General features: G+C 41.7%; 1 protein-coding gene across 5 annotated transcripts; it reads right to left on the reverse strand.

Moving 5' to 3' along the window:
* Positions 1–1,741: 1,741 nt before the first annotated feature.
* ZNF821 (zinc finger protein 821) lies at positions 1,742–25,264 on the reverse strand. 5 transcript variants are annotated; one of them, XM_019654344.1, is made up of 9 exons: positions 18,617–18,936; positions 17,895–17,957; positions 16,640–16,724; positions 15,271–15,387; positions 8,480–8,605; positions 5,805–5,950; positions 4,641–4,745; positions 3,510–3,676; positions 1,745–2,719 (listed from the first exon to the last, which is right to left on the reverse strand). In XM_019654344.1, the coding sequence occupies exons 4-9, from the start codon at positions 15,308–15,310 to the stop codon at positions 2,065–2,067; spliced, it is 1,239 nt and encodes a 412-aa protein (XP_019509889.1). In that variant the 5' UTR covers positions 15,311–15,387; positions 16,640–16,724; positions 17,895–17,957; positions 18,617–18,936; the 3' UTR covers positions 1,745–2,064. The 5 variants fall into 5 exon arrangements, with proteins under 5 accessions (XP_019509879.1, XP_019509898.1, XP_019509889.1 ...); XM_019654370.1 differs by having other exon boundaries at positions 17,895–18,077; XM_019654334.1 differs by lacking the exon at positions 16,640–16,724 and having other exon boundaries at positions 1,742–2,719.

Below are 25,264 nucleotides of genomic sequence, written 5' to 3' on the forward strand. Positions count from 1 at the left end.
CTTTTGGTGTTTGCGCCTTCTTCCTAGCCCAGCCTTAGATGATGACCATTGGGTGGGGGATAGAAGCCCTTCGTGGGAGAGCTTGTAATAGAGAGCAAATGGTGCCCATCTTTATGTGGTGGGCTTGGGGCAGATTACGTGAGCTAGTCCGGAGGCATGGTCCGCACATTTGTTGGTGTGTGTTTCAGAGACCAGAAGTCTACTTGTAGACTTATTAAATACTAGCACAATCAATCAAAAGGACCTGTAGATGTCTTCACTGTTGGCCGTTTTTCCATTTCTTTTTCTTTCCTCAGGAGTACTGTCAGAAATGGCTGGAATAAGTCAGTTCCAATGATAGTTACAGCTTCTAACTCCAAAAGCTTGCCCCTGGCAAGAGGTGAAACTCAGATACAACCAGTGACTTGGATACACTTATTGAGTACTTACTGTGCCACAGCCTATCCTACGTACCTTATATATTAACAATCATTTGTTGCTAATACTATTCCATTTTGTGGATAGGGAAACCAAGACGGAGGTCAAGTAACTTCCCCAAAGTTACACAGCTATTAAATAGCAGTGCAGAATTTTAAATCCAGGCATCTAACTCCTGAGTCTGTTACCTTAGTCTGTTGTGAAAATTAAATGAGATAATCCATGTAAAGTGGTCAGAATAATCTTTGCCACATAGTGAGTACACCACCATTTTGAAGGATCCCAAGTAGGCCTTCAGTAAGGAGTTTAGTGAGAGAAAGGCATGTGGTTCAATTAAATACTTTCTTTTAAATGCCCAGTACACTGTAATAAACTTATTGAAATTTTTGTATTTTTCAGAATATTCCAGCCTGCCTGGTAGGAATTAACCCTAGTTTATTGGGTCAATTAACACTATTAAATAGCCTTGAACCTATGGAGGTCAAGGAAGAGTCCAAGTTTCCTTGTTAGTGATATCGGAAGAGTCCACATTCCTGGCATAGTTATTTTTCTGGCTACAACTTAACTAGGGCACTTCCTTCTGGACTTCGAGATCTATAATTATCTAAACTGTACACAACCTTTGGTGCAGGCTAAGGAAAGTTCTGTGCTTGTTCTGTACCATCCCAGAAGCTTTTTAGAAATGATCTCAGCCCTTGTCTCCTCCAAGGTTTGGCAGCCATACAAGCTGCCAGAGTAGTCATTTTGCTCCAGCCTTGACCACTATTGACCTTAGCTCTCCTATCACTTTAAAACTGGTTATCCTACCTTGGCTCTGGAGAAGAAATAAAAAGATGGATTACCTCTTTCCAAACCTGAGTTTCTTGATGCTATGGACCTTAATATTGCAGCTATTTCTATGAACATATTCCTAAGTGCAGCTGTGTGAAAGGTTTAGAAGTCTGACAAATTGAATTTGGCTTGGAAAAGTCGCCAGCACCTTGTCTAAATACCGCATCCTGTTTAGAAAATGTTATGAGGGAAGGTGTCTCCTTTTGAGTTTGGAAAAGGTAAGCTAGGTAAATTGCCCTTGCAACTGTGGATTACCTTTGTTAGGGATGTGGGAGTGGACCCTCGCAAAGTCAGCATCTGTTCTTTAAAGTCAGAGTAATGCCTCATCAATTGTCAAGGCCCAAATAAGGGATCTTTGCTTGGAGAGCCTACTGAGGGGCACCCTCCCTCGGAAAAGGACAACTGCCGAAAGCCACTGCCTGAAAACTTCCACCCACGTATCCTAGATCACTCGATTTGCTAGGATGAAATTGAAGGAAAAGCAGGAGAGGGCCAGTAAAGATAAAATTAATTTATTTGCCCTCACAACTCCACGGGCCATACTGGGGCCCCACAGTCCTACAGCATGCTCTGCAGCAGTGGGCTGGGAGTCCAGTTCTCTGGAGTGCCTGCTCCCTTGTCCAGAACTGCCTTGAGCTGGGTACCTCCTGACCCCATCATCCCGCTTCCACATGCAAGAAGCGCACAGGTCTGCCTGCAACAAACCTGAGCCTGCCTCTGGCAGCAAAGACAAGGCCCTGTGGGTGGCTGCAGCCTGATCCCTGTGGACTTGGGTGGGTAGGTGAGCGGGAGGGCAGATAGGTGGGTATGTGTGGTTCAGTGCAGAGAGCTGCTGTTCTGTTCTTCAAAGGCCATCTTGCCCAGGAGCTGGCTGTCCAACTCCACCCCACTCACAGGTAGCTGGAAGAAGTTCATTTCAGCTGCTAAGGCTGCCATGGCAGAAGGGTCCTGGCCAAACTGAGCTCGCAACATCATGTCCATTTTCTCCAGCCGCCTCTTGAGCCGCTTGGCCTCCCGCTCCCGGATGAGCCGGGCCTGCCGCTTCTCCGGGGTTTCATTGGCTCTCTTGAGCCTCATGGCCTCCCGATCGCGCTGCAGCCGGCGAGCACGCTGCTCATCTGTCTCCTGCATGCGCTGTAAGCGCTTGGCCTCGCGGTCCCTCATGCGCCTTACCTCCCGTTCCTCGGGGGTCTCATTGTCCCGCCGGCTCTTCTTGGCCGTGCGCTCTCGTTCCAGCCGCTGCAGCCGTACTTCCAAAGGCTCGTTCTGTCGCCGGAGGGCCCACTTGCGTACACTGGGGGTCTGGGCTTCCAGTAGCTTCCGGTAGGCAGCACAGTTGTTGCATACGAGCAGAATTCCAGCAGGGTACACTGGAGGGCTGAAGGCAATGTCCTTCCCCTCAGCACTTGAGGGGCCCTCACTGTGGGCTGGGGGTAGGGATTCCATATTAAGTACTTCAGGAAGTTTCTCGCTGGAAAGCAAACATTTTTTATGGTTAGTGTCACTTTATAGCAAGGCTCAGGTATCCATCTAGTCCTGACCTACTTGTCCTACCAGGCCAGTTGCTCCAAGTTCACCACTAGGGGTCAGTTTGAGTGCTTGGGAGACTTCTTCCTCTCCACCCCCGTTCTTCTTTGGGCTAGGGCATCTACCAAGTCTTAAAGCCCACCTGGAGTTAAGAGACTGAGCTAACTGCCACAGCAAGCCACTGGGAATCAGATGAGCCCTTACAATGTGCAGTTTTCATTCAAGCCGGAATGATGGTGTTTGGTGGGAGCTGTGCAGGGCTGTCCTGCTGTGGCAGGATGCAGTCCTCCTTGAGGTAGACGCTGCCTTCAGGGGAGGTACATTCCACTAGCCCAACCTCCATCTCCCCTGGCCAACTCTGCAAATGGGACTAGGACACAATTCACACAGCTCCACTCTCCCGGGACACAGGACACAGTACGTCTTCACATCAGGGTCCTCTCAGCACTCTTAACTTCTTTCCCCAGGCTTTATTATGAATATTCTTGGACTTCCCCACATCTCTTTCCAGATGAAAATATTCTGATAGGGGAAAGAAACAGGAATTCATTTCCTTTTGGGATATCTAATGGAACAGGCATATTTACTGGCCTCATCATTTGTATATCCAAAGAGTCAAGAATCAGTAGCCTTTGCATGAACCTACCGCTAGCCTTCACTTTGACCTGGGAAAGCAGAACCCATCACACCCAGTACTTTGTTCCCAGCACAAGAGAGTTAGGTACCCGGCTAACCTGTTAAATGTGGCATGGCTGGTGAAACGGGCTCCACACACAGCGCAGTTAGACCGCTGGTCCTCCGAGTGGATGAGGAGGTGGCGACCCAATGACCCTGGGGAGCTAAGGGCCCTGCCACAGACAGGACACATATAGCTCTTGGCGCTCACCACTGCAGCAGTGTGCTGTAAAACAGAGCCTTAATCTGTCAACTCACCCCACCTCCACGACAACCTATGCTCACTTAGGAACTACTTTCTGGGAAACGTCTCTTTTCTTTAGTCTCAGAACAAAGGACTTGCAACTATTCTCCCCGTTTAGCACTTGGAAAAGTAAAAGTCTCTTGTGTTATGGGCCTTCAGAAGGGCCAGGCCATTCAGACCACTGCTGCCATGTCATTTGTTTGAGTCCTGACAACATTCAGGGACATGTGGCTGAACTGAGGAACAATGGGGCGCCAGAGCCAGAGCCGTCTTCACAGCCTGAGAATTCGTGCTTGGGATAACTTCTCTGACTGCTTGTTCACTCTGTGTGGGTCTAATTGCAGGTGGAGGGAGTGCGAAGGCCAGTCTAGAAGCTGGCTAGGAAGACTGGTATTCAAAAGGGATTTAAGTGTCCTGCCTTCCCCTCAATCTTTTAAAAACAATCTTTCGAAGAAATGCTTCTCCTCATAAACCAACTATCTTTATGGTAAAACCCACATTGCCACGTATGCTGATGCCTTTTCAATACAGCTCACAGGGCACAGGTGCTCTGCGACTGGATCAGGGAAAAAAAGAACACAAAAGTTTGTCTTATTCTGACTCCCTTTTTTATACTAACTTTCTCCAGTATTTCTGAAACATTTATGTTGACTCATTTTTTCGTCTTTAAAACAGGGCCCTCATTATTAACAGGTGTTAGTTTATATTTCACTATTTAAAATATGCATTAAGTAATTTTTTAAGATGATACTTAATTTTCATAGTATGTCTGCCTGGGAACCCCGAAACTTATTTACCCAACATATCCCACTTATTTTCCAAAATGTTCTAAGGATCGGAGTGGAGCCTTAATGAGAGCAACAACCCAAGGTTCCTCTGAGAGCTGCAGACAAAGGCTAAAAGCTGCAGGCGCGTGTGCCAGAGCACACAGCTCCCCACACCATACCTGGTACACGTGAGCAATCAGCTGCTCCCGACTCCCACAGTCTAGCTGGCAGAGGGGACACTGGCAGAGTCCAAGTAAGGGGTCAGAATTCAAATTGTCTGGGACCTGCAATTCAATAAGTAGGCAGTTAATTAAGGCTGTTGCCCAGTCTCTTCCCCGCCCCTACTACTGTTTTTTTTTTTTTTAAGATTTTATTGGGGAATTGGGGAGGGGAACAGCGTTGGGGAATCAGGGAAGGAGAACAGACAAGTTGCTCTCCTTTTGTTCTTCAGTCTAGTTATGGAGGACATCGCTTCACTGGCCCATGTTGATATTATCATTGCGCTCTTCCCAGGTGAGGCAGTTGCTCGCCGGCCATTGGATGACTGCTCACGGCAGCTCATGCCCGCTGCTGGCCGGCCCCACTGCAGCCTACACCGTCACTGGCGACTCACCCAGCTCCAGGTTGAGCTGTTGTTCATTATCTTAGCTGTAGAGGGCAGTGTCACTGGCCTTCATATGGGATCGGAACCACGGCCCTGCTGCTCAGAGCTGGTGTTCCAAGCCAACTCTTAACCAATGTGCCACTTGGCCGGCCCCTGCCCCTACTACTTTTAACAGATTATCCTGTTATAAGGAACACAATCTGATATCACATCACATTATTCTTCTTAGGTTTCCATACAGACGAAAGGAAAAACTAATATGGGAAATGGAATTAAATTTGCACCCATGTTTATTTTCTCCAAGGCTCCCTGCTATGAGGACACAGGATTGCTCCAGAGAGAGCTTATCTATTTTTCCCCCTTAAGGTAAACTGGAGAGAGAGGATTAGCTTCCCCCTGCCATGCTTCTTGTGGGAATTCTCAGGAAACAATTTAATGAGAAGATGGCACCTCAGGTAATACTTTGACTTAAATTTGCAAGCATATTGAAGAGTACACCTCAGGAAGTCAACTGTTAGTTTTGCAAAGATAGCTATTCTGTCTGGAAAGAAATGGGGAGCTTTAGGAAGGAGAGCTGTACGTGGGTGTAGTGCTATGTGGGGTGGAAAAGGACAGCTGAGTGTGATGAGACGTGTGTCTGAGGTTTGAGTAACTGGTGCTATTATATGTGGATGAGAGGCATCAGGGCCAAGTAGAAGGGTAAGGGGGTTCCCAGACTCAGGAGCCATTTGTCACTTGCCTCAGGCTCTACCACTTCGTTCCCACCAATAGGCTGTTCTGCATTTTCTAACTCTTTTTCCACTTTGACCACCCCTCCATCTTCCTCTGATGTGTGGGAAGAGACTTCATCTTGTGTGGTCTCCTCTTCATCACCCTCACTGTCACCTGGAACACACAAACTGGTCACTTGTTCTCATTTTTGCATGAATACATCTTGAGTTGCTTTCCACCCTAGAGTTTGCAGCTATAATGGAAAACATTTTCAGGTCTTCCATAACATAGTTTGTATTAGTGCTTAATTGGGTACAAATCATGTTAAGTGGAAGCCAGATGTAGCTGTTGTTTATAATGCCATATATACACTAAAGAGAAAATCTGAGGCAAAATTGCATTGGAAAATGGTTATTGGGCCCTGTACATTATCATAAAAATAAATTCTTACACATGGTTCTCAAATACCTCACACTTCAAATCACACCTCCCACATACCTCACATCATGCTCATCCCCACAACACACCACCTCTGACTTACCAAGCCCTCTCACTGATTTATTAACTTACTTTTCTCCATAACCCCCTGTACAATTTCTCCATGATATCACATATACTATTCTATTCTAAGTCCCATTAATCTGTTCTCTTCCAACAAACCCCAAAGCACACTTAAAGACACACCAAGTTTTTCTTTCCTCTAATCAATAAAAGAGGCTGTAGTAAATTAGGTAAAAATGATGTCACGTTTTAGGGAAAGGGCTGTTCAGCACAGTGGAAAAATTAGCACACCAACCAACCTCTAGCAGTTTGTAGTGGCATTTAACTCACTGTGTTCTTATTATTCTGCTAGTAACTTAGCATTTTAGCTAAATAAGTCCATTGTTTCTGTTGGTTCTTTGGATTATCTGATGGATGACTGAATGCATTAAGTAGACGGAACAAGTCATTCTTGACTTTAGGATGAAATATAATTTACTGTGACTAAAGTAAGAATTGAGTGTTTTAGTTTAGGGGGCAGGATATGGCTGTGGGGAGGTCTGCCTGTGGCTGGGGGGATTTGCAAGGTTTGTATAAACTGATTTTCTATCCTGTTAGTTATAAAAAGGAGAGGGGGAGTAATTTTTTTTAAAAAAGAAAGAAACCCACAATAACAAAGATAGTTCTTTTCTAAAAGGAAAATGAAGTGCTAGTACTTTGAAGATCACATTAGGAAGCCAGGCCTAGGGAAGTTGTCAGACTCCAGCCCCATCCCAACCCTATCTAGATCCTGGACCCTTGGGCCTGACTGTAAGCAAGAGGGAAATACAGGGTCGAGTTCCACCAGTCTTTTCTGCATCAGCACTGAGACGCAGCTTGCCAGCTAAAAGGGCTTCTCGTCTTCTCTCTACAATCCCTTACATAATATCTAAATCCACCAGTATCTGGGCAAAACTGGTTACATTCCCTTTTTTCCTAAGAAAATCTAAGCAAACCGTCTGCTAGTAGTTAGGTGTGTCTCTGGTAGATACTCCACTTGGTTCGTGTACTGGATTTGGTATGTATATATGCCTTATTTCCCAGCCCAAAGCTTTAGTTTGCCTGCATCTCAATAATGAAGGATTGGCACAGATTAAATCTGGAATACTTGTAAACTTAGTCTAAGACAACATAGTATCAAACTTGTTTTTGTAATCTATCAGAAATCCAAATATATCTCTTTACTAGAAACATTAAAAAGAAAAAATAAGTGTGCCATCTAGAGGAATGATGTATCTTTTCCATAATGAAACCTATTTTGACTTTTTACAGATGTTGTCATTCCTATCTGTTACTCAGGCTGGTGGCTCCCACAGGTTTTCTAGAAATATTTGGGTTCATATTACTCTTCCTGAGCAATTAATTACTAAATTATTGTTTTTGTTGCTAAATTATTAGCTTGAGTGGAAACTGGAGTTCCTAGAAAGTTGCAGAACTCTCTCCTTCTTCCTTAACCCCAAATGTGGAGAAATATCTGAAATGCTACCCTGAATTGGCACTAATAATAACCAACGTCAGATGGATGAGATTAATAAAGTGTGGAAATCATCCTAGAAAATAATACATCTCAAAGTGTATTTGTTCAGACAGGTCATGGAACAGACGACCCACAAGGCTCAACTGGTTACCAGCCACTGTCTTTCCCATCTCCTAACCACAGGGATCTACTTAGGACTTGGTATGGGAAGGTAACCTCGATGTTAGCATTTTATATGATGCATAATCTCATTAGTACACAAATCCTCTTGTATGACATTAAAATTAGGCCCTCGAGCAAAAGTTTCATTAATGCCACACTTCCATTTTATCTGTTATGAATAAATAGATCTGGGGAGACAGAGATTTTTTTTTTTCTTTCATTTGACCTAACCCAGGGGCTGCTTGGGCACTAATTATTCCTATGCCCCTGTCTGTCACAATCACCACAAACATACCTGTGTATGGCACTGTCCCAAGTACTGCAGTCCCTGAGTTAAAAACAACAAAACCTACAATGCCAAGCCTATTCTCTCTCTGGATAAGCACATGCCCATCCTCAGACCATCGCTGGGGGGAACACTGAGGACCCACACCTGTCCTTCTTGGTGTCTTCCTCCCAACCCCATGCACAATCCCCAGAGCACACACACTCTGACAATTCTTCTCCCATTGCCCTGAGTCATTACCAGAAGGTGCAGAACTCACTGCTACTGGAGTCCTGATCTCTTAGTTGTTGGATAGCTTGTCGCTGACTGCCAAGGTCTCCAGGAAAATCAGTTTTCATCATCGCCTGGCGGGCTTGCTCTTCTAGCCCAGCAAATACTTGATCCCCTGGTGATCACAAGGAAAAATAGTCAGGCCACCAGCTGGGCAGCACATCCCTAGGCAAGCTGGTTGGAAAGTCAGACCATCCAAAGGTAGGAGACAGGCAGGTACCCTGTGGTGGAGTCATTCATCTTCATGGCAGCTTGTTGCTTCCAACAGTTTCTGGGTGCAGCTACTCTTCCTGGGCAGTAAGCCAGATACTCTAGAAAGCATCATTTGCTTTGCTTAAATCCTCCTAATCTTTTTTTTTTTAATTTTATTTGGGGGACAGCCATGGTCATTGGTTACACATTACTTTCATGCTACAATGGCATAGTTGCCATTGTAGGGAGGATGCAGCTCACAGTGGCCCACGTGGGGATTGAACTGGCAACCTTGGTGTTATCAGCACCACACTCTCACCAACTGAGCTAACCGGTCATCCCCAAGTCCTCCTAATCTTGACTCCTTTTCAAAAGGTGGTCAAAGGCTACTATACAAACTTAACTTCAAAATCTGAATTCCATTTACAACCTTCAATCAGGATTGGAGAGACAGAGGCAAGAAGAGGCAAAGGGGCAGGTTGAAGATAGGGCAACAAATCTGGGGCAACATTCTCTGAATCTTAAGCATTATGCCCTGACTCAGTGTCTATCTCTCACTGCAAACAAGTGCTTCAAATAATCCATCTAAATAACAGTATCTAATCCCATCTGTCATCCACTCTCCTTCCAAGACATGCTCTGGAAGTTCTTCCTTGACTCCCTTTCTAATGTCTATCAGAATTGGCCATGAGCAAATCAACAACTAATTGAATAATGGATTCAAAGGAGAACAGATAATATATGAACTCATTTCTGCTGAGGAACAAACTTCCTAAAACATGCCATTTAATTTGCAACAAATATCTCATCTGGTCTTGGTCTAATGATCCAATGTGGTCTTTTTTTTTTTTGGTATGGCGTATCCAAAAGCCCTGGACCTGTCCTTGATTATGCATTTACTTCTGATAAACTCTGCCTGGGATCTGTGTAGTTACTGAAGAGTTAACATTTAGGGCTCTTCTATTTCCAAGAGGCCAGGCATAAGGAGAAAAGAGAATTGGGTTTCTCCAGGTTTCCATTATCTCAGTCAGAGTGGAAACTACAGTCCCCATTCTCCAGCCATCAAGAGAGAATAATAAAAAGCCCTAGTGAAATGTTTGACAGTAGACCAATAGCTAGAGAGAAAGGGAAGTAAACAGGCTCAGGTTCCAAGGCAGCAGACAATAATGTAGGAGAAATGAACTGGCCAGTTGACCTGCACTAATCCTTAGGCAATGAAAGAACTGATGTGAAATAGGCTTCATGTGAAAGGCATTTGTTCAGCAAATATTCATTGAGCATTTACTATATGCTAAGTGCTGAACACTAATAATAGCTAGTCCTAGTTCCAGACTCTATGTTAACTACTTTGTAGTTGTTACCTATCTTAATTCTTTGCAAAATTCTATGTGGTAGGTATTACTACTCAAATTTTACTTAGGAGAAAACTAAGGTCTATAGTGAAACTAAATATTCAAACCCAGGTCTGCCCAACTCTTATATTCGTATTTTTAAACTGCTTTCTAGTAGACATGTAAGCAGGAAGTTACGTGGTTCATCAGAGTGGTTTTGCTGAAAACAAATACTGTCTCTGAAAAGAATGGCTCTGATCCTAGTGTTACTGCTCTCTTCATATCATAAGAAACTGATAAACACAACTCAAATGTCAAAATAATCTTCCCAGGGCCAGTATGTAACAAAAGGAACCATCATTTTGATGGGTCCAATACTATGTGATGTTACCATGCCTGGGGTTAGAGTGACTAATATTATGGCTACTCTGACTGATACTGTGAGTGGGAGTAGAGGTGGTTAGTGTTCAAATATACTTCTAGCCACAGAGCCCTCAAGTAAAGGGAAAATAAGTGGCTTTAAGTCCATTTTTATAATACTCAAGATGATACCCTGGATATAAATTACTGGCAGGGAAAGCAAAAAGTGAATTCTGTGTTACAGTGTCCCCCTTCTTTGCAGAAGTAAAATATTTAATTTCTCTATGTTGGTGTCACTGTAACCACAAGAGCATAGCCAACGGGAATAGTTACTAAATTCTTCTGGGCAGATGTGTGTTTTTGGACCTGCAGATGTGTGGACAGACATGGCACTAGGGAACAAGTTATATACCAGCATATAATTATCAAGGGTCATATCATTCTCATCAGTGATACTGCTCATCTCTAAAGGAACCTAGCCAGAAATCAGCTAGGTTTATAGAATACTAAGAACATACACTCCTCCTCCCCCCACCCGCCCCTTTCTTAAGAGGAAATCACTATTGGATCAGTAAAAGGGCATCTAAAAGGATATGTACCTTTCAATATTAGCTAGTAATTAATTCAGTTTAGTCTCCATCAACTGGAGCTCAAAATTTATTTTTGTCTATTGATACACAGAGAAGGGTCTGTTCCATACAACTTCCCGATCTAGGACTTTTGCTCACTGAGGTGTTCTCACCTCGAACAGGTGGGCTATATTAATTCTGTCATTCCTTTTTGGCAGTTTGGAGAGAGAAGCTGTGATTTTCTATTTTATTCTATTCCTGATTTGAGAAAAAGGCAAAGGTAAACTTTATTCCTCAGGGCTATTCCTATTTTAAATATCAATCAGAGCAAACTATATAAAAACCATTAAAAAAACAAGTGATTTTGGCAGACCTCACAGGAAAAGATATGTGAATGATCTTCCAATAGTCATTATTTACCTAATCCCTAAAATCTGGCTGTCTAGAATTAGCCTTTCATAAGAAGGTAGTAATACTTGCTAAAAGTATGTCACATTAACTTAAGCATAATGTGATCCACAGATATTACTAGTGATTAAGAAGTGTTATACAATTGCCTGCTTGTATAATGTAGAATTATTATTTCCTTCTATCTTGAGACTGTTGGAGTAGGTTAAAAATATTGTCTGGTCTCTAGACATTAATGTAGGGCAACCATCTTATTTAACATGGGTATTTATTTGTCTGTTAATAGTTGAGAACGAATCGGCTAAGCACCACAAAAAAAGCAAGGTGTTACCTCTCCTTATTTTGGTATGAAATCAAAATACTGTTTGATTTGGCTAAGGTTTTTCAGACCAGATAAAAATAAGGCCATGCAAGCAAGTTTGTAGAACAGATGAGAAGCCTGAGATGAAAGTTATTAGAAAGGCAAAGATTTTACAATTCTCTTTGAGTCCTTGGTGCAGTTCAATAAATGCAATTTCTGGCTGACTGAAATAAAGTGTAACAGCTGAAACATATTCTAACAGAGCAGATGTTAAATTTTAAAAAAAAGGGAGTGAGGGGCTTCGGATTTCATTTCTAGCTGACAGTCTCTGTAACCCAAGGTGCTATCACATTTGGGAACATAACCATTTACTTCACAAGGATGCTGACAGAATGAAGATAAAACAAGTTGCACTTTTTAGAAGAAAAGGGACTTTAAAGGCTTTTTTCCTACTTCTCTATAAAAGCTGAAAACTTTTAATTGAAGTTGAAAGTTTTTAATCTCATATGTACTTTGCAATCTGAAAACAAAAACTCTTAAGAAAAAGTTTTCCTTTTCTTAGTGGTTTGCTTGATGTAAACACACCAAATAAGAGTGTGAAAGGCATTCTATTTTCAACCTTTCTAGAAAAAGCTGACAAAAACTTGTACTCAGAAGGGATGAGATGAAGGAGGAGGGTGGGAAGAAGGTCTAACAGAGATTTCAACCCATCGGCAGTTTCTCTGTGACTAACAATTCTGGGCTTTTATTCCAAAAGCTCTCGTCAAGTCTATTAATGAACTGTATAAAACACAAGAGTCTGCCTGGATATTTCTGGGGAAAGGAGAGATCATGACGGTAATTCAGACACACAGACAGTCCTGAGGAAAGCCAAGTAAATGTCAGAACAGCCTGCCCATTGGCTTCTAAAGGGATAGAATGAATGCTGCCAGGCTACCGCAGGGGGATTCTTAATATATTCTTTAGGCAGGCTTTGAGCTTCATGCCACACAATCTTCTTCTTCCCAGAAGGCAGATCTAATGGAGCTCAGCCATTACTCTGCTCAAGTGCCGACCGGCTTTGATATTTAAGCAAAGCTTCTGCAGACTTTCCTGCCTCCCAGACCTCGAGTCCATTCCATTTACTTTAAATAGATGAGCAGCATTAAATTCAATACATTTGACTGGTTCCATTTCACTGCAAGGGGATAGGAGACTCAAGTGGTCAGAAGACTGAAATTACCTATTTCTACTTTCCATTATTGTCATGGGCAATGAGAAGATGACCTTTCAAAAGAGGCAGGATCAGCTTCAGTCCCCAAACAGTAAATAAATAGAAGGTCCTCAGAGACAAGCAAATCTCAGTGTCTTTTCTTCTTTGGTCAAGTTTAGTCCATCATCTGAGAAGCCTTCCTGGTTCCCTGCCCAAAGGCATCACTGAAAACAGCCCCTCCCTGGGGGTCTGCTTTTTAGTGGCAGCTGAACATTTCTATTCACAGTCCTCTTCATGGTCACCACCACAGAAGCTGCAAAGTCCCACCTACTCCACCACAATACAATGTTCACTCGCTCTGGAAATTGCATTTCTGCAGCTGTGGATGTGTGATATTCTTGTCTCTCCATGGCCTATTTGTCCATCTGTTTTCCAACTCTAATGCCAGCTCATCCTGAGTTTGACTGACTATGGTGGGAGGAGATGCAGCTGATATGTGGACACAGGCATAGGCCACACAAGCCTTTACAGGCTCCCCCGGCCTTTCCACTATCATGCCATCATCTCCCCAGCTACTTTCCTCAAATCTAACCAGTCTCTTTAGACAGGTGGCTTTTAGAGGTAAACGCCCAACTCCTATGATTGCCTTATTTGTGAACTCATTACCTCTACTAAGAGTACCTTTTCTGCCCTGCCTTCTTGGAGTTACATCTGTGTCTTTTATCAGTCAATGATCACCTTCAACCAGAGAGGAGAAGACAATCCTCCTAATCCATTGTGTTAGATTGTGCTAGAGATAGTTCATTTTCTCTCTCTTGACGATCCTTACATTCAGGCACACTAAATTTTACTGTTTTAGCAGTGATTTCTAAATCCTTCCTAAACCACTCACCTTTATATTAAACAGGCTTCCACATCCACCTATTCCAGAATACACTCCTAAAAGCATCCAACTTGTTATGTCTTATAAAATTTTTCCAGGACTTAAAGAATTAATTGTATATAGAGGTTTGCTACCCTAACGTCATTGTCTTGTTGAAGTCCTCTTAATTCCTGTTCCTACTGTTTTCTCTTCTACTCTTGAAATTACCCAATAAAATAAGGTACATAGTACCTGTCATGTAGTATGTTTTTAATAAATTCTAGTCCTTTCATCTTAACTCCTTGTCTAATCTATCCTTGCAAATGTAGGGGTTTTTTTCCCCCTTTAAAAAAAATCTCCACTATGTTATACCACTGAATTCTCTTCAAATGTTGCTATACTTTATTTAGTCTGTCCTCCATAATAATAGAGCTATTTGTCTCTTTTGTAAATATTTGGGTGAGGATGCTTATCTCCCCAGATCCTAGAAACTGGTTAATTATCTCAAATCTACGTAGATATAATAATGATAATTTAATAAGGTACTTTAAGGTACTTGAACACCTTCTGTGAGCAGTGCTATAAGTAGAAAGAGAGCAGGAAATAAGTATATATGAGATATGGTCTCTGCCCTCTAGAAGTTCACAATCTGGTTACTAAAATAAAACATATATATAAAACTGTAGAGAAATAATGCAATAGTACATACCTGGTCTTCCTGTTACCAGTCTCTCCCTTGTGTGATCCATCCTTCACAATGCCTCATAGTCCCAAAACACTGCCTTCTAAATGTCACTCCACTGTCCCTGGCTAAAAACCTTTAGTAACTCCTTAGAGTCTACAGAATGAAGTTTGAACTTGGCCTGGCCTTCAAGCCTCTACAATATAGAGTTAAACATCTCCAACCTCATGTCCTGTGACTTCTGGACAAATGAAATTACTGCTTCATCCTGTCTCCTTGTCCCCTGAACATATCATATGTATTTCCCCTTGTATCTTTCTTTGCTCACATAGTTTTCCCTATCTGATTTTATATTTCCCTTCCTTTTTAAAAAAAATCCAGTTTCTACCTTGTAGGACCCAGTTCAAGTTCATGGTCCAGGCCCTATTCCATCAAGCATTCCCTTGCTACCTCAGTCTATAGAGTTCTCTCCCTTCTTTTAGCTTCTGTAGTACACACAGTCTGTAGCATCCCTATTTGGCACTTAGTATATACTATTTGTGTGTGTGTGTGTGTGTGTGTGTGTATCTGTGGCTACATTACAGGCTTATATATCCTTGTATTGTTTTATAGCCCAGGCATCTAGCTGTACAAGGCTTTGCTCGGAGTAGATATCCGATAAATGTTTAATACAAATACTAAGGATGAACTAAATGCACTTACTCCAAAGACAGGTTTCAACAATTTCTCCAGCAACCAGACACATTTTAAATCCATCATGTTCAACACTTTTAACCCTTTTTTCTTCACATATTAGTGTGATCCTCTCACCTAAATTCAGATTACGCTTCCATTCCAACCCTCAATGTTCCCAGATTCTAGAAGACAAAGCCCCAGTACTCACAGTGAACTTTATTTGGATTGGTCTGTTTCCGACGGGACATGTTTCCCTGATCCAAGAGCTCTGGCCGTTCCCAGTTTCACGACTGGATATGTTACTACCTCCTTGCAGGGTGCTGACCTATAATAAAAAGGATAGTTAACGCATGTCATTTCACCTAGATATTATACAAAACTAACACATAAAGACTTTTAAAAATAGTTTTTAAGTATATAAAACTCACCAGTTATAAATAATTGAACTAATTAATGAAAGAAATTAATAAATCTCTAGCACAACATAAGGTCCCAAGAAGTTTAAGAGGGGACTCCTTCAGAGGATTTAGAAAATTCCACTCTAAATCTATCTGTTGACTCCAGAATACTGTTAAGCAATCATGATCAAGGTCACAGGATAGAAAAGGAAGCAAACAACTCAGGCAACCAGAGTTAGTAGTACTGCGGGCTCAAAGGGATAAAAAACTCCAGTGAATTATAAAAGGAAGCAAAGGAAGCTAAATAGGGTGGCAGCCTCACATGCCTGCTCGAAGTCAAGCCCTGCAATCTGCACCAATGGGGAGCCCCAGATGTTTTTCAAGAAATTATCTCGCCAGGAGGTGACAAAGGCATCACATCCCTATGAGAAAGGAAGCATTTCCAAACTTTTTAAGCATCTGTAAATGAAAACACAGGAAATACAGGACACTAAAGCAAATCGGACTTCCAGTGTTGAAGATGGGCTCTCACCAGAAGAGCCAGATGCCATCCACATTGCTGAGTACTAATTCAGCACTCCAATGTGAAACACCAACCTGGCCCTGCTCACATGCTCTGCAGTGGTGGTCAAAGGTAATAACTTTAGTGCCTCTTCTCAGTCCAGCCTCTGTGTCACATAGAGATCAGTGGGAGAAACAAAGAGAAAAGATTCCCCCAAATGAGAAGTGCTGCAGAGACATGCACCTGCCTCCCTGAAATAGGAGGGAACAGATACTTAAGCCTGGAGGTTTCTAGTTAGTTATAAGACTTTCCCAGCAGTAAGTGTAGTTAGAGAGTCTGAAATGAATTAGTATTGGAAGCTGTGAAATTTTCTTTGAAAGACAGAGTGAATAAACAGATACAGACTAAAAAGAGACAGTTTTGTTTTCCTACCAAAGACAAGTATATGGATCTAGTCACCCTCTAAGTTTCCTTTCAGTTCCTGCCTTTTCAAATTGTACTCATACTGAATAAGCAAATATAAAATTGTAGTTTATTGCTTTAAGAGACATGAGAGGCTACTACTCGCTATACTTTGCAATTCAGTTAGTGAAGACTCACCTCCTGTTATGCCAACTAACTCCTCTATGTAGCTAGAAAGGAACTCAGACCTGTAATCAGATCCTGCCTCCCCTTACCAAAAGAAAGAAACCGCAAATGGCAAAGACAGGCCTCCACAGGAAGTGGCAAGGGAAGCAGCTTTCAGGCAGTCTTCTATCATATCTGCATATCAAACACAGTTCTTTTTCAGACCTTTAATTAAAATAAAAAAAATCTCCAAATATACATAAAAATCAATTTTAACTATTTGGAGGGAAGTATGCTGGGTGCTAATGCTAACGGTATGTGTTCTCTATTGTTTTATTTACCTAGATGATTTCTTTCTAATCAAGTATTTTATCAATGGAAGCAGTGAATGAATATTCCACTTTGGATAACATACACTTTTCCTGTAAGTTTGTGGAATCACAAAGTGGGAAGCTAAATGAAATGCAAGTTATCTTTCATTTTTTCTAAAATTTGCAGAGCTACACCTCTCTATTGTACAAGGAAAATACGTAATCGTAACTAATCTTTAAATTTTCTCTCCATCAAGATTAGAAATTGAAACTGAGATAAACGTAATAAAGATCCTTCTGAAGGAAGGCCAAATAATTTGAGACAGGCTCTATTCAGATCATCTTAGTGAGGCAACAGTTCTATACTAATGCTACAAGTTGGAAACATGAGCGTCTACATATTTAAATCAGCACGGTCCACTGCATCTCATAATCCTCCTAGTGGCCAAATGGGGCACTGACCAGATGGAACCCAATGGGACCTCACACCTGAAGGATTAAGGAGAAAATAATCAAATATTCTCCCTCTCTCAAAAAAAGAAAGCCTGTGGGGTCATGGACTCTTGAAACAAATAAGAAAATAAATAATAAATAAATGGCACTGGAAGTACATTCTTGACCACACACAAGATCTCGGGTGAGACAACTGTTTGGTAAGCATTAAAAGCTAATAAAATCCATAGACATATTGCCCAAAAGGTTACTCATTCAGTTTTACTTTGAACTGCCTCAGTTCCCAAGCTCGAATCTGAAACCAACACAATATTGTAAACGGATAGCTGCCTGAACATCACCATCTGGAAGAAAACCGGGATGGGAAGAAAGGTAAATGGTGAAGCTCAGGTCTACAAGGGATTCTATTTTAAAAGGAAGGCAGCTTTGTCTGTCTTTAGAATGAGGTTAAGAGTCCTTGGGATGGGGGCCAACGTCTCCCCTTAATACTATCCCTGCGCTCCCACAGGTGTTGGGTTGCAGCTTCCAGGACACACACCAGACTTTAGCAAGGAAGAAACTGGTGAAATCCAAGCTTTAAGAAAAGAGGGTGCACTCCCACCTCCAGCTCTGGTGCGGTTCCCACGGAGCAAAGTAAACTCGCCTGAATCTCAGTGATTTGTATCTGCCAAAAAGGAGAGGACAAGAAAGCTGGTCACGTAGTCGCCTCGCTGTTCACCCTGTTCCCACTTCTTTTGGTCTGGAGTGTGTGTAGAATCAGCCGAGATGGTGGTCCCTCTGGCTTCTTCAAGCATGAGCACAGATAGATTCCCAGGAATTATCACAGAGGAGAGCCAGTGGTTTTCCGAGGCGGCTCAGACAAACCCCCAGACAACATAGGCTTCTCCGAAATCTAAATTTAGAAGCCTTTCTACGAGACAGCGACGCCGGACTGATACCCGGGTCTGCACTCCCACGCCCATCCTCCCCCTCCCCCAGCTCCTCCCCAGCCTGTCAGACGCCGGGGCCGTCCGGGCTGTTCTCGGCCAACCCAACCTGGGCCCACGCGGGGAGGGCGGCTGCGCGGACACCCCCACCGTGGCAGTGGGACGGAAAGAGGAACAGCGGGCGGGGAGCCGGCCGGGTCTGGCCTCGTCTCGGAAAACCGGGCAAGGGGTGGGTTGGAGCTTGGGCTGCCCCCGCCCCCCAGGCCAGAGCGAGCCCCTACCCCCCTCCCAAGACACAGACAGACAAAAGGACCGACAGCCGGCGACCCAGAGGGAGGTGAGGAGCCCCTGCATCTTCAGCCTGGCCCCGGAGGGAAGGAGTCGGGAGTCTTTTTACCCGGCGCCTTGGCGCTCCGCCGCGCTCCGGGTCCCTGGGCCCCGCCTCCGGACAGACGGACAGCCGGACAATGGGCCCCCGGCCGCAGCTTGGGTCGGCCAGGCCGGGGCTCGCCGGGACTGGGCCCCGGCAGGCGGAGGGCGGCTAAGGGCCGAGCTGGTGGCGGGGAGCCGAAGGGCAGAGCGGCAGACGGACAAAGCCAACGGCAGACAGACAGACGGAGGGGGAAAAGATGGCGACGCGAGCGGCGGGTGCGCGCTGGTCGCGCACCCGCAGCGAGTGGGGCGCGTGCACGAGCCTCTCCTCTCTCCCTCCCTCGTTCTCCAGCCTGGTCCCCCTCGCCGCTCCCCAGGCGCGCGCCCGGTGTTGTGGGAGGGACTTGAGGGGAGAGGGGTCCCGGGAGGCGGGACTTAAGGGAGCATCCAATCCCAGACGTTCGAGAGGGGCCTCGCCTCCATCCTCGCGACCACCCAGCCTCCCACCCTCCTAGGTCTTTCTCTAACCTTGTCAGCCTCTCAGCTCCCCTAACGCCGCCTGGACCTGTAAACTCCACCCTCACTGTCAGCCCTGATCCTGGTTTCCTACCCCACCGTCGAGTTCAGCCACAAAACCCACATCCCCCGACCACAGGTCCACCGCAGGCTCCCCCTCTCCTTAGTCCGACCTTACTTAGTCTCCCCACCAACCGAAACCCTCTTCCCTTCATTCCCCCACACTTTACATTTCTTCGGCTCACAAGACATTTAATGTGACCGAGACCTAGGGACCACAGGCGTTTGTGGGAGGGGCTAGGTTCAGCTGTCAGAACCTCGGAGAAGAAAAATCTTTAGTTTTGTGTTTGTTTAGACATTTAAGTCTCCAACGTGATTCTCAACCAATAAAATAACTAGCTGTAGACGTGGGAGCATAGGCTTAATATAGAGCAGGGTAACTTGTGGCACTGTTGCTACTTAAGGGGCATTTGGGGCAATTGAGAATGGTTAGACTCACTTCCTAATTAAACCTCCTTCCCGTTATCGTCCCTTTCTAGTTCCTCACTACTTTCCTACTTCCCATTCTTTCTTCTTGTAGAATGCCTAAGCCTGCCTCTGACATAGCTTACTGGGAGAAGTAGGGAATACGGTGGGAAGAAGATGGAAGCTGGTACTAGAAGATTCAGCTTTGAGTCCTACCCAGCTCTGTCACTGACAAGCCTAGTGACTTCGAGCAAGTCACTTCCCTATTCTGAACCTCTGCTTCCTAAGATGTAAAATGGATAATAATGTAATAATTCCTGAGAGTTTCTACTCTCATAAGGTTGTGTTAAGTAGAATGAACATATGAAAGCATTATGCAAATATTCCTTATGATTACTGACCCCACAAGGGCAGGGCTAATGAGGATGCTGACCCTTGATTGTAAAGCAACAAGTCCTGGTATTTGCCTAGTGTGCTCTTGCAAAATGTCCTTCCCATTAATCTCCAATGAGATCATATCATTGTCTGCATCTGTATTTAATATAAGAGAATGGCTGTATTGAAGGATCTTGGTCCTTCACAATTCTGTGGTAAATAGCTCACTCGCTTACTCATTCATTCATTCATTGTAGCTGGAATATTTAGGTAGGGATTATTATTCTTTAACTTCAATTAAAGAGACATTTTCATTTCATTTAAAATTTCAATTTCTAGGTAGCCAAAAATGGAATATTCTCATACAACCAGAAAGTTTTTAGAAAGAAACATTGGCTTTTATACTTAACAGTAATTCTTAATGAGTTTAGACCGAGGGATACAAATATAGCTTTATTATGTCACTTTAAAGCTGCCAAAGTTGACATTTTCAACATGAAAGTTGCTAGCAGGTAAAGCATTAGGAGAAAGCCTCCAGTGAAATTTCTTGGCTTCATTATTAAGTTACTATATAATGTTGAGCAACTTGTTCCATCTCTTTGAGTGGCAAATAAAATGGGATCATAATAATGCTATTCTTGTAACCTTCCTGTGCCCTAGAAATGCCTCTGAGGTGTTGTGTCAGGGTTATAGTTATAATCAAATAAGGGAAAATTATAAAATAAGGAATTAAGTTTATTTTCCCTCTACTTTTACCTAAACTTGTTCTGCATCTAGATGCAGAATAATTTATCATGGATTTTTTTCCAGCTTCATTTTTTAATATTTACTTTCCCAATCCACTTACATAGTTATGCTATTATTTTGCGACTTCAACTGTATTAACTTTCCCTTTAAATATCATCCTAATATGTTTTATTGGGTTGTCGGAAAAGTCATTACATATTTTTTCTGTTTTTTGTTGCAAAAATGCGTCATGACTTTTCTGACAACCCAATATATTTATTGGCTCTTATAATTACCTTATTAAAGTTTTACATTACAATGGTATTGATGGGATAATTTAAATAACTTCATTAAAATTTTTATTTAAGATATAATTCACATACAATGAAATTCACCCTTTTAAAGTGTACAATTTAGTGGTTTTTAGTATATTTGCAAGGTTGTGCAACATCACTAGTATCTAATTACAAAATGTTTTCATCACCCCAAAAAGAAACCCTATCCCTATTAGCAGTCACACCCCATTTTTCCTCCCCTGATACCCTGGCAACCACTAAACTACTTTCTGTTTCTATGGATTTACCTATTTTGGACATTTCACATAAATGGAATCATCCAGTATGAGGCCTTTTGTACCTGGTTTCTTTCACTTAACATAATGTTTTTAAGGATCATCCATGTTTTAGTATGTGTCAGTATTTAATTCCTTTCTATGGCCAAATAGTAGTATTCCACTGTATAGATATGCAGTACCACATTTTACTTCCATTCATAAGTTGATGGATATTTGTGTTGTTTCTACTTTTTGGCTATTCTGAATAATGTTGCTGTGAACATTTGTGTAAAATTTTTGTGTGAATATGTTTTCAATTCTCTTAGGTACATAACTAGGATTGGAATTGTTGACCCATATGGTAACGCTACGTTTAAATTTTTTTAAGGAACTACCAAACTGTTTCCCAAAGTGCCTGCATTGTTTTATATTCCTACCAGCAATATATGAGGGGTCCAATTTCTCTACTTCCTGGGCTACACTTGTTACTGTCTATCTTATTTATTTATCTTCATTATAGCCATGGTAGTGGGTATGAGGTGATATCTCATTGTGGTTTTGATTTGCATTTCCCTAATGACTACGGATGTGGAATATCTCCTCATGTGCTTTTTATTGACCATTTAGAGACTGTCTATACAAATCTTTACCCATTTTAAAATTGGGTTGTCTTTTTATGTTTTTGTAAGAGTTGTTGTTTTTTAATATTCTGGATACTAAACCCTATAGGATATGTTTGAAAATTTTTTCTTCCATTCATTCCATAGGCTGTCTTTTCGCTTTCTTGATAGTGTCCTTTAAAGCACCAAGGTTTTTATTTATATGAAATCCAATTTATATATTTTTTCTTTAGTTGCTTGTGATTTAGGTCTCATCTCCTAGTCCACAGTCATGGAGATTTATACCTGTTGTTTTCTAAGAGTTTTATAGTTTTAGCTCTGATCTGTAAATCTTTAATTCATTTTGAGTTAATGTTTTTACAGATGTTAGACAGTGAGACACAACTTTATTCTTTTGCATGTGGATATCTAGGTTTTCCAGGTTTAACTATTTGTTAAATGGTCTATTCTTTCACCCATTGAATTGTCTTGTTATCCTTGTTGAAAATCAATTGACCATATATGTATGAGGTTTATTTCTGGACTTTCAGTTCAATTCCATTTACCTATATGTCTATCCTTATGCCAATATCATACAGTCTTGATCAGAACCTCATATTTTAAGAAGATAGTTTAAACTTTTGAGTTTATATTTAGAATCTAAAATTATAAGTTTTCATCCTTTGAATTCATTTAAGGAAAAATTAAGTTTTCTGGGTGGCCAGATGGCTCAGTTGGTTAGAGCATGTGCTCTTAACAACAAGGTTGCCAGTTCAATTACCACATGGGATGGTGGGCTGCGCCCCCTGCAACTAGATTGAACACAGTGACTGGACTTGGAGCAGAGCTGCGCCCTCCACAACTAAGATTGAAGGACCATGACTTGACTTGCAGCTGGTGGGGCCTGGAAAAAACACATTGTTCCCCAATAAAGTTAAAAAAAAAAAAAGAATGGTGAGGTATGAGCAAAATAAACTACCATCTTCACACATTTAAAAAAAAAATTAAGTTTTCTAAGATGATTACAATGATGATCAGTGTCATGGAAACAATCTGATTTGAGAACTCTTTTAATTTTATATGTGAACCCAAATCAGAGTAATAACTGTGATTTAATGCATTTTTCTTTTCTTTCGTTGATAAACTTTATATGAATTGAAAGTGAAACCAGGATGCAAATTATTATGAAAATATAGATATATATATAAAGTATATGATGTCAAGTCTCAAGATCTGTGTTCAAGACTTGATCCTGGCACTTAAACTGTTGACCTTGGATTGGTCACTTTACAGCTCTAAGCTTCACTTCTCTCCTATAATAACTAACAATCATTTCAGACCTATAGCTGCTTCATAGGAATGTTGTTAGCCTCAAATTGAGGTAATGTGATTGTAAGTACCTTGTAAATTGCAACATGCCACAGAGATAGTTAATATTTGCATATAGCCCTAATTAGTGATACTAATAAGTTCTCTTAAGTATCATCACTGCATAGATACTCTACAAATGCTCTTGATTTTTTTCCTACGTCTTAGGAAGATAGATGTCCAGAGTGGTTCCTATTTCATTTTATATTCTGTAGCCTAAAAGCTTTCTGAGACTTTCCCCTTTCTAAATGTCATTACTTTAAAAAAAGAAGGCAAATTACTCTCTGCCCATAATCTTTCTTTTTTCTCTTACACAATGTGTAGTACTATAGTAAATATGTTAGGCTTGGTGGACAACATAGGGTTTTGTCACCTATCCCCCCCCCCCCCCCCCCCCCCCCGGTTTTTTACAACCCACTAACAAGGTAAAAACCACTCTTAGCTGGAGAAGCTATCAAAAAACAGGCCTGACTGATTTGGGCTTGCAGGCTTGTTACAGACTCTTATTCTATTGGGTTCAAGCTCTATATCAGGTTTTAGTTTTAGCCACTAGTTATAATCATTTACACAAAAAGAGTTACTGGTTAAAAGAAATGTTATGTGTTACTTTTTATCCAAGCAGCAAAACAGGATTTTCAAGTGTAACAGGGTGAGTCAGTTTTTGTTTTCTGGATTATGTTTAGCATCTGAATAAAACTGGTCTGTTCAGCTAGGAACAGAGATACTGTTTTGAATAACTGGCTGGTTGTGATACAATTTGCATTGATGTATTTATTATAGGATCTAAATAATTAGAAAGGGCAGGACACAGGTGATGATTGCTGAATCCAAGCCACTGCTGCGTAGGAAGTAATTTTTCTACAAGAATCATGTCATTTTTAGCAAGACATGGGCTCAGTGACACTTTTCACTCATCTTTACTGTCATTGTTTGAACAAATTTGCAATAATGCCAAGGATTCCAAAAGTTATCTAAATACACTCTGCTACTGAGGGTATGGAATAATAGAAATTCTCACACATTTGGTGGTGGTGGTGTAATTGATACTTCCTCTTTGAAGGGTATTTTGGAACTATTTGTTGACATTAAAAATATATCTACCCTTTGACCCAGTTCTTTTCCTTCTGGGAATTTACCCAGTAAGTACAATCCATGCAGGCAAATACCTAGTCATTCATTGTAGCATTGTTTATAGAGGCAAAACATTGGAACTAACCTAAATGCTGATCAATAGAGCAGTGCTTAAAAATTATGGTACACATATACTATGGAATATTATGCACATCTTTAAAAGAATGTGAATTATTGATAACTACTGATATGGACCAATCTCCAAGATACATATCTTAAAGCAAGTTATAGTACTATACAAGTTACAGTATAATATGTACAGTATACTATATAATATTATGTGTTAAAAAAAGCATATATATGTTTTTATATGCAGGAAGAATGGTTTATATTACTGGGAGAAGTTTGATAGCATTAAATGTTTTCAGTCAGACACTATTCTAAGAGCTTTTCATAATTAACACATTTAATCATAACAACTTTATGAAGGTAGGTGATATTATTCCCATTTTACAGGTGAGGACACTAAGGCACAGAGATTAACTTGCTCAAAGGCATAAGAAACAATGGTTATTTACTGCTAGAGTGAGGGATTGAAGGACTAAGGGTCAGAAGGAGACTTAATATTCATTATACATCTTTCTCGGCTCTGTGTGTATGTGTGTGTCGTTTGCCATGTTTACGTATTACTTTAAAATTTTTATTTTTAAAAATTTATCTGCACAATAAGGGCAAAAGACTATTGTGAGCATACTATTTACAGGATAGGGCTTTGAGGAGGAATCTGTTCCAGGTCTCTTACCTAACTTCCAGTGGTTTGCTGACAATCTTGGACATTTCTTGGCTTGTAGATGCTTCACCCTGATCTCTGCCATCGTCTTCACATGGTGCTCTCCCTGTGTGTGTGTCTGTCTCCAAATTTTACCTTCATATAAAGACACAAGTCATATTGCATTGGGGCCTACCCTGATAACCTCATTTTAATTTGATTACCTCAAAA

The sequence above is a fragment of the Hipposideros armiger genome, unplaced genomic scaffold, assembly GCF_001890085.2.
Source record: "Hipposideros armiger isolate ML-2016 unplaced genomic scaffold, ASM189008v1 scaffold_9, whole genome shotgun sequence".
Lineage (NCBI taxonomy): Eukaryota > Metazoa > Chordata > Mammalia > Chiroptera > Hipposideridae > Hipposideros > Hipposideros armiger.

Coding starts and splice junctions, on each gene's coding strand:
- ZNF821 (XM_019654334.1), bottom strand. CDS start 15,310: ATGTCCCGTCGGAAACAGACCAATCCAAATAAAGTTCACT. Junction 5,951..8,479: donor AGATCAGGACTCCAGTAGCA/GTGAGTTCTGCA, acceptor TGTGTGTTCCAG/GTGACAGTGAGGGTGATGAA. Junction 3,677..4,640: donor TGATTGCTCACGTGTACCAG/GTATGGTGTGGG, acceptor TCTGTTTTACAG/CACACTGCTGCAGTGGTGAG.